We start from the raw sequence: 10,026 nt of genomic DNA, 5'->3' as shown, positions 1-10,026 counted from the left end.
CCCCCCGGCGCACACCTGGCTGTAGGTGCCGTCATCATTGCAGTCGGGGATGAACACCTGCTGGAGCTCCTTCCGGGCTTGCTCCTGGGTGTACTTCCTCTCGGCCACACACCTGGACACATCTAAGGGAGAGAAGAGAGCGGGGCGGGAGTTACGCAACGTGAAGATAACAGAGCAGACTTGACGTCTTCAGGTGCAAACACATGGGTCACGGACAGGTGGTAAGAGGCCGAGGCTGGCGAGGTCGTCTGGGGCAGCTCCACGCTCCCTGGCTGCAGGAAACGAGCAGGCGAGCAGGGGCGTTCGCAGCGTGTAGCCCTATATGTATCCTGATGAAGCGGCGTGCGGGGGGAAGGCGCACGCCATTGTCTGCAGTTCAGCAGCGAGGGAGCCGAGGCTCAGAGAGCTGCTGGGTCTCTCCGTGGTGACAGGCGTGGGCTTTGCCTCATGAGAAATGAGAAATAGCAGCTGTCATCCAGCCAGTACAGACAGGCTCCCTCCGGGTCCCAGGACACCCCCCGCCCCCCAGCACACCGGGACTATGTCTAGACACGCAGTGGGGAGATGGGTCCAGAAAAATACAGCTGGAATAATGCTCCTTAGAAGGGAGCTGTCTCTTTTCTCTGCATCTGTTTCACAGGATTCAAAAGTGGATACTAAGCTCCTGCCTCTTCCAACTTCAGTCGGAAAGTCTGAAAATAAATTAGAGAATCAAATGTTCTTAGCTCTGTCCCCACTCTGCTGCCAACGTCCACGTGTCCATGTTAACATCAGCACAACATTCTAATCTGATGGAGTGCAGTCTGTTTCTGCTGCTTCAGAAGACATCGCCTGGACTCAACAAACTAGTAAAAACTGAAACGTCTAAAAACTTACAAGAACGCTGACTCTCACTCGGGATAAAACTACGCAGGAAATACGTTGGTGGTGGTGGTGGCTGGCAAACCAGCTCCAACTCATTGCGACCTTGTGTACAACAGAACAGCGTGATACTCGGCCCTGCCGTCTTCATGACTGTTGGTAGGTTGGTTTCCATTTTTGCAGGCACTGTGTGTTTTGAATGCTTTCCAACCTCGGTGGTCAACTTCCAGAACTATATCAGACAACAGTCTGTTGTGATCCACAGGGTTTTCACTGGCTGATTACCAGAAGTAGATTGCCAGGTCTTTCTTCCTATTCTTAGTCTGGAAGCTCTGCTATCAACTGTCCACCACAGGTGACCTTGCAGACACAGGCAGTCCCCAGATTATGAACGAATTCCATTCCTAAATCTCTCTTTAAGTCAAGTTTGTACGTAAATTGGAACAGTTAGGCACGGTTCATATCTAACGTCAGTTAGGCAAATGTTTGTCTTTGTATATAGTATATAGTGTACCTTTCTGACATAAAAACATTGAAGAAACACTTCCAGATACACTAAAATGTCTTTAACACAGTAATAATGTTCTGATGCATTTCACAAAATAGCTCCTGGTTTGTTATCACGAACCACTGAGGTACCTCCAACTTTTAATAGAGTAGATTTTACAGGGGTTGGTTCGTAACTACGGCTGTATGTAACTTGGACATTCGTAACCCACTGCCTGTATTTGAAACACCAGTAGCATAGCTTCCAGCACGACAGCAAGAGGCACCACAGTGCAACAAGCTGACGGATGGGTGGTGGAATTAGGAAATACAGAAACGATAAAATCAGCCACGCAAGGTCTGCACTGCCACGAGCAAGGCGGCGGCACACAAACGAGCAGACGGCTTGGCCTGACTTTAATTTACTTCTCCTCTTGTCTGTCAAAACATAACAACCAAGACATCCGAGAACTGGAAAGCATGGGGCTTACTGGGACTAGTCTCGGCCTTCCAGTACAATGAGTGAAAGGTGTGAGCTGAGCTCTGGGTGAACCAGGGCCAATAAAACATGTTCCGGGGAATAAAACGCTCTACCCTTTGAGAAGAATTGTATAATGTTTGCTTCCACGGGCGTCGGGCCCGAGGAACACTACCGCGAGCGTATGTTTGACTTCTTTGGACCATCATAAAATGTAGCTCATTTGAATTTTCGAGCTTGAAAAGAATGGGTTTCCCAATCTTTCTTAAGTGTTTCCGGATTCAAATAACAAGTGTCTGTATCTGAATTCGAAGGCTCTCTGGGCTGCAACAGATACTTCAGATGTCGTCCACTCTCCAAGCTCCTTCGATGGTGACTGTTTGATTGCCTGGTAGTTAAAACCTGCTGGCTCAGGCATCCCGCCATTCTGGGCTCTGCTCAAGGACTCGGGGCGCTGGCAATCACTCTGGCAGTAGCAGTAGGCTGAGTATAGGTTCTGCCACGAACAATTCTTCAAGACCTTTGTAGGACTGCGCCTTTCTCGACCTCTAGGGTTACGTACCACCTTGTGCTAGGGGCCTCTGCGTTAAGAAAAAGCCTCTTTGATCCGGGCTTTGGGGCCTTACGTCTGATTCTAAATGCTGGCCCAGGCAGCCGGCACTTAGCAACATGTGGTTTTAATGGAGTCTGTGCTTTAACTGAGGATAAATCACAGCTTTGGGGGACTTCTGTCCTCCTTTTTTTTAGTATAACCTGTGGTTTGATGGCCTAAAAGGAAAAGTGATATGTGTTCCAGCTTGCAAGGTCCTTACCAGGGTATAGATGGAGTTATAAATTATTTCTAATATCTGAATTATCACAGAACATGCCAAAAAAAAAAAAACAACATAAATTTTCCGAGCAACTTGCCAGCTTTGTTCCCAGTTTTGGACTTATTCTTGTAAATAACTTCACATTTGCAACTGATCAGATATTTCTCCAACCTGCAGCTCCCACGTTCAATGGAATATTAAATTCCAAGCCCACGTCCAGCATTTTGCGGATTATTTAGTCGTAGGAAGCAATGAAGACTTAGCAGCACGAAATTATAGCGTCTGTGCAAGTCATACCTTCAAAGACAGTTTGCAGTCACCTTGTTAAACCAAAGTGCTAAGCAGCTGGGTGTCCCACACGCCTCATACCAACTGTTTGCTGTTCCTCCGTCCAGATATTTGGTGTTACACCAGATGTGAGGTCCTTACTATTGAGAATTCTGAATAGTAGCTGAACACATCAATTATACTGAAATGTGCAAAATCGCTAAGGCATTTACATGCTCAAAACAGTGACATCTCCTTTGTTTTCTGCATATTACTTTAAATCATTATATGCTTAATGTACGCACATCTTAGAGTAAATTAAATGTTCCTCGTTACAGAGGTCAAAATATTAAAGACACCCCTAACTTTTCAATCACCTTTGAAAGAATTTAATGGAAAGAACAGACATTCTCCCCTTGAAGCTTTATTTACAGATTATTAATTTCTTCCCCTCTTTTATTTTCACTCCTGCTTCTAGAAGTTAAATTAAAAATTAATCAGGTCCTTAATTGTTTACTGACCTTGTTGATATTGTACTCTGGACACTTTATTTCTATTTCTAAATCCTTAAAACATAAACATCATCTTTTTCTTTTATTATTTAAGCCATACATAACTTCAGGAGCTCTGGTCGTGCAGTGGTTAAAGCGATCAACTGTAACCCAAAGGTCAGCAGTTTGAAACCACCAGTGGCTCCCCCAGAGAAGGATGAGACAGTCTGCTTCCCTAGAGATTTACAGCCTTGGACACCCGAGTCACTACGAGTTGGAACTGACTCCACAGCAGTGGCTACCCATAACTTAAAATTCACCATTTTAACCATTTTAAAGTGAACGATGTAGCGGCCCTTAAGCTCGTTCACAATGCATGACCGTCACCACTATCTGGTTCCAGAATACTTTGATCACCCCAAAAGGAAGCTGGGTGCCCGTTCAGTAATCACTCCCCATTCTTCCGTTCTGCTGGGCACGTCTGTGGGTTTGTCCACTCTGGATAGATTTCATATCAACGGAATCCCGCTCTGTGAGCTTTGTGGCTGGCCCCTTTCTTTCAGCAGAATGTTCTGAAGGCTCGTCCAGGTCCTGGCATGTGTCAGACTGTCTGGTTGAATGACACCCCATTGTATGTATACACCGGGTTTTGTTTCTCCATCAGGCGATGGACAAGTGGTTGTTTCTACCTTCCGGCTCTTGCGAACGGCACTGCAATGAGCAATGGTGTGCAGGTATCTGTCTGAGTCCCTGCTTTCCCGTCTCTTGGATGGACAGACCTGGGAGTGGAATTGCTGGGTCATGTGTTAATTCTACGCTTAACTTCCTCAGAAGCCACCAGACCGTTTTCCAAACTGGCTGCGCCATTTCACGCTCCTGCTAGCAAGCACAGTGTCCAATTTCTCCACATCCATGCTAGCACTTTGTTTTCAGGGTTTTTCTTTTTTTAAGTATTATTACAGCCATCCTAGTAGATGTGAAGTGGTACCTCATGATTTTTGGCTCATAGTAATGTTTAGACTACAATTTCTACCTCAGAAAATCTACCATATCTCAAAACTATAATATTAATATTTTAATTAAATCAAACTGATAATTTACTCTCATTCTAAATCAAAGAATTTAATCACTTTTTCACTAGACCAAAGGAAAACTCTTTGTTGCAAATTTGGTCATATGTTTTTGAAAATGTTTTGCTCTTATCTGAGAGAGCAGACTTAAAAAAAACAAAGAATTTATTATTGTATTTCACAAGGTACCGCTAACAACTGGCTTTTAAAATAAATTTTGGGCTGAGTTGTAGGTTAATGAGCTTTGCAAGCGATTTATTTCAACCTGGTTGTTGATTTTCTTTTTTCCCCTCAATTACAAAGTAAAATGGATTCCTCTTCCAATGGGGTCACAAAACTTGTTTATGTACCAAGATACTTCAGTCATGGAAACTATCAAAATGTAAAACTCACTATAAACTAGAAATAAACAACCATGTTTTTAAATGGTTATTGCTAGTGATGGTTTTCTTTTAAAAGGTGAGCAGGTATTTTCTACTTTGCGAAAATCAATCTGAAAAGAAGGAAGCAATGATGGGGAGAAACAGCTCTGCTGAACGTTTTACACACGAGCATTTTGCAGAGCCCCGGTTACAAAGAACTGAGAACAACTGAGCAAAACGAGCCTCACTCCAGGGGATGTTTATGGGTGGTTCTCACCTTTCGTCCCCAAGCCCCACGAGCCCTCTGCGGGGCTGCGTAGTGTCTGTTACAGAACAGGATACCAGGAGAAGGCTCAGCTAGACAAATGTCAGTCACCTGCCTTGCCCGACTCACCCTGCGTTACTTTCCCAAGGTGCTTAGTATAGCCCAGAGTTCGTGCATCGAGAGTTCAACTCTATTCAACGAGCTTCTTGGTGGGGCAGAAACCTTGGGAAAATACGTACCTATTTTAGGGTCCCACATATACAGTGGGAGCCCCCAGGTGATGCGAACGGTGAACAGCTGGACGAGGAACCGAAAGGCTGGTGTTCACACTCACTCAGGGTGCCTCAGAAGTAAGGCCTGGTGATCTGCTTCTGAAAGGTCATACCCTAGCCTGAAAACCCTGTGGAGCAGTTCTGCTCTGTACACATGGGGTCGCCATGAGTCAGAATCGACCCGACAGCGACCACCAATACCACCACCGAATCTACAGAGTACAGCGTGAACTCCGAGAGCAGGTATGTTCCTGGCCGACAGAGTCCTATGCCGACTCTGGATCTAGAAAGGTTACTAAGCAGGAACGACTGGGCTGTGGCTGTGCAAACTCTCTGAGGTTTCCACCGCCATGTTCTCACGGCCTGGGCAGGGCCTGGCACGCCGGGGTGGCATTAGCAGAATACCAGATGACTGAGTGAGCGAATAGAGACAAAGACGTAAACCCTTCCATCGCTGTAGCTGTAGAAGTGAAATCCCCAAGAGCGACAGCTACTGGTTTTCTATTCGCATCAAATGAAGATGGACGCTGTTTTAAAAGGTGTAATATTTTAACCAGGCCTTTCTTCCTAGTCCATCTTTGTCTGGATGCTCCACTGAAACTTCTACCAGGGAGACCCTTCTGGTATTTGAAATGCCAGTGGCAGAGCTTCCAGCATCACAGCAACATGCAAGCCACCACAGTGCGACAAACTCACGAGAGAGTGGTGTCTAGGAAGACTAGGAAGAAAGGCCTGGTGACCTACTTCTGAAAATTAGCTAATGGAAACCTCATGGATCACAACAGAATACTGACCCATAAAATGGCGGAAGATGAGCCACCAAGGTTGGAAGACACTCAAAATACACAGTGGCCACCACAACAGACTTGAGCAGACCAGTGACTGTGAAGACGGGGCAGGAGCAGGCGACGTCTGTTCTGTTGCTCATGCGGTCGCCGTGAGTCGGAGCCCACTCGATGGCAACAACAACAGCGCTTTGATCACCCATGATGCTGACGGCCAGCCTGAGAAAACGTAAGTATGCTACGCTGCAGGCCTCTTTGGTATAAATACAGTATTCTCGCCCTTTCTGAATAGACAGACATGGCTGAAAGACCTTCAGGATCCAGGTGAGGTAACCAACAAAGACGTTACTTCAGAGTGAGGGGAGAAAAGGAACTAACGTTTTCATTTTAAATAAGTATTATCATTTTAAATTCATAATGACAAGGGAGAAAAAACTGTCAGAGCAAATGCTGTGCATAACTGGAGCTACCAAATCGTAAACGAAAACCAGGAAGAGAAACTGCCAACAACCGCAGGCATAGATTAATCAGGAACTCTTCATAACATTTATATAAGAAACAACGGATCCTAACCATTTCCATGATAATTAATAATCATGATTGTAAACTCATCAAAACGGATTATCATGCAAATATTCACCAAGCCCTTTCCTGTGAAGCTTGACTGTAACCTTCCCGGGGGCAGAAACCCACCTTAAAGCTGTGTGACAACTCTTTAAGCTCCTCTGATTGGCTAGTGCTTTGAGACTGTAGGTATTGCTAACAGAGAGAAGATCTTTTTTTTTTTTTCCCATGTAACGTTTCAGAAATATGCTGGTGTGTTTCTGATCACGGTCTGAACCTGAGACCAGGTAGCACCTCTTGTTATGTCTACTTTAGTCCATAAAGAAGGGTATTTCCAAACAGCAGAACCACTTAGAACACCATAAACGAGTTACGGTAAACATCATGTGGATGGAGTTTCTCTGAAAGACAAGGGCAGATAGGATGAACAAGTCCCACAACAACCCCGCTGGAGCGGTTATTTCAGACAGGCTAACGGTGCCTGGGGGAAGAGAGACACCTAACGTAGACACCGTAGGGTAGGGACAGGCGCCAGACTTTACAAGAAGAGAGAACCCCGCTCACTGCCCCTGACGCTCGCTCCACTGAAGACAATGACAGCAGGTTGCCAACTTACTTGTAGCAGGCAAACTACACCCTCTAGCACAAGGTGCTTTTTTGTGGGTGAAGGAACTTCTCGGGAAGTTATGTGGCAATAAAGCAAGCTATTCTGTCCCCTGCAATGGCAGCGGCATCGGAAGAAGGAGAACGGGCAGGTGACAGAGCTTCCTAGCAAATGCTTCTCGGAACAGGCTTGTGTTTGCTTTTTGATGACTTCCACATGACAATTCAGTGACACTGATTACGTTCATGGCGTCGGACAGCCATTATCTCTCTCCTTTACAACACATCCCCCCACCACTATTAGACACTCAGTGGTCCCCAAGCAAAAACTCCCCTCACTCCTCCCTCTGGCTCCCAGGGATCACTAAAAATCCTTCGTTTCTATCTCTGGGCTTGTTCAGATAAGTGGAGTCATACGCTATTTGCAACTGACTGACTTCACTCAGCACGGTGTTTCAAGGTTCATCCATGTGGTGGCCTGCATGGGGACTTCATCTCTCTTTATGGCTGAGGAATACTGGATTCCTCTTTAAAGTGTTAAAAAGCAAGGATATCACTTTGAGACTAAGGTACCCATGACCCAAGCCATGGTGTTTTCAATTGCCTCATATGCATGTGAAAGCTGGACAATGAATAAGGAAGACGGAAGAAGAATTTGATGCCTTTGAATTATGGTGTTGGCGAAGAATATTGAATATCCCATGGACTGCCCAAAAAACGAACAAATCTGTCTTGGAAGAAGTACAGCAAGGATGCTCCTTAGAGGCAAGGATGGTGAGACTTCATCTCATGTACTTCAAACGTTATCAGGAGGGACCAGTCCCTGGAGAAGGACATCATGCTTGATAAAGTAGAGAGTTAGCGAAAAAGAGAAAGACCCTCAAGGAGATGGACTGACGTGGTGGCTGCAGCAATGGGCTCAAACATAGCAACCACTGTGAGGATGGCGCAGGACTGGGCAGTGTTTCCCTCTGTACACAGGGTCGCCGTGAGTCAGAACTGACTCAACAGGACCTAACAACAATAGCAACAACAATACTCCATTGTATGTATATACCATACTTTGTGTAGAAACAAGTTTTTATGATCGGAAAATCTTATAAAGGAAAAATTCTTAGACTTCATTTGGTCCAACTTCCCATTTTAGAAATGAGAAAACTGGCTCAAATGTGTGCAGTCCCTCACCCAGTTTGGTGGAGAAACCCAGCCTGTGACCCCCGATCTGATGCCTGTAGCAGACTGAACTGTGTCCCCCGAAAGATTCATAGACATCCTGGCCCCGGTACCTGTGACCATGTCCTTGTTTGGAAATAGGGTCTCTGAAGATGTTGTCAGCTAAATTAACATAAGAGCATACTGGAGCAGGGTGGACCCTAATCCTACATGACTGGTGTCCTTATAAAACAGAAGAGACAGGGACAGAGAGAGGAAAGATAGTCACGTGATGTTACAGATGCAAACCAAAGAAGTCCTGGAGCTCCCAGAAGCTGGGAGAGAGGCCAGGACAGGTTCTCCTCAAAGCTCAGGAAGATCGACGTGGTTCCTGCCCTCATCTCAGCCTCCCAGCCTCCGGAACTGTGAGTCAACACATGCCTATTGTTATAAGACACCCAGCTGTGGTTCTTTGCCAGCGCTGCCCTCGGACACGAAGACAGTGCTTTTTATATGAGCCCAGGGGTGCTCAAACTTGAATGGGCATCAGAACAGCCTGGAAATATTCCAAAATGCAGATGCTGGGGCCGCCCCCTCAAAGATCCTACTCTAGGTGGGCTGGGAGGGACCCTGGACTGTGTAATGAACTAGCTTCCAAGGGTCCTGACACAGACATGCAAGCCACAGGCTTGGAGGCGGGAGGGGGGGAGACACAATGATTATCACTGAGTATTCTGATAGGGAAGGAGTCCTGGTGGTGCAATGGTTACAGCGCTTGGCTGCTAACCAAAAGGTTGGCGATTTGAACAAGTCCAGTGACACCACGGGAGAAAAGAGCTGGTGATCTGCTCCTGTAAAGATTACAGCCTAGGAAACCCTATGGGAAAGTTCTATTCTATCCTATAGGGTTGCTATGAGTCAGAAGCCACTCAACAGCACGTAACCACAGGCACTGTATAGGAGTCTCTGGGTGGCACAAGGAAACCCTGGTGGCGTAGTCGTTGAGAGCTTGGCTGCTAACCAAAAGGTTGGCAGTTCGAATCCACCAGGTTCTCCTTGGAAAGCCTATGGGGCAGTTCTACTCTGTCTTATGGGGTCACTAGGAGTGGGAATCAACTCGACCGCAACACGTTTGGTTTTTGGTTTGGGTGGCACAAATGGTTAAGTGTCTGACTCCTAGCTGAAAGGCTGGCAGTTCAAACCCACCCAGAGGTGCCCCAGAAGACAGGCCTGGCGATCTGCTTCTGAAAGGTCCCAGCCTTGAAAACCCTGTGGAGCGGTTCTACTCTGCACATGTGGGGTCGCCGTGAGTCAGAGCCAACTCCACCGCAACTAACAGCAACACCTTTATATCGCATTTCTTTTATAAAATAAAAATAACAACGTGCAGAGCGCATTCCAACATGGGCAGTAAAGGGGGTGTCAGCACCTCGGATGTCTCAGAAATCCCACGTGGAGACCTCCTTAGTGTCAGCTGGCGCGTCTGCAGTCACCACCTCCTGGTTGTCAGCCGGGACCACGGCTGTGTGTCTGCGGGTCACCACCTCCTGGGTGTCAG

General features: G+C 46.4%; 1 protein-coding gene across 1 annotated transcript in view; it reads right to left on the bottom strand.

Annotated features, from left to right (window-relative positions):
• Positions 1-10,026, bottom strand: part of SMOC2 (SPARC related modular calcium binding 2) — a 168,022-nt gene that overhangs the window by 140,801 nt on the left and 17,195 nt on the right. Inside the window, exon 3 of the mRNA XM_023728234.1 lies at positions 16-122. Within this exon, the coding sequence (XP_023584002.1) occupies positions 16-122 (107 nt within the window). The remainder of the gene's footprint in view (positions 1-15; positions 123-10,026) is intronic.

Source organism: Trichechus manatus, unplaced genomic scaffold (genome assembly GCF_000243295.1).
Source record: "Trichechus manatus latirostris isolate Lorelei unplaced genomic scaffold, TriManLat1.0 scaffold00002, whole genome shotgun sequence".
NCBI classification, from domain to species: domain Eukaryota; kingdom Metazoa; phylum Chordata; class Mammalia; order Sirenia; family Trichechidae; genus Trichechus; species Trichechus manatus.
The sequence above is the reverse complement of the archived record's forward strand: the minus strand, read 5'-3'. Positions and strand labels throughout refer to the sequence as shown.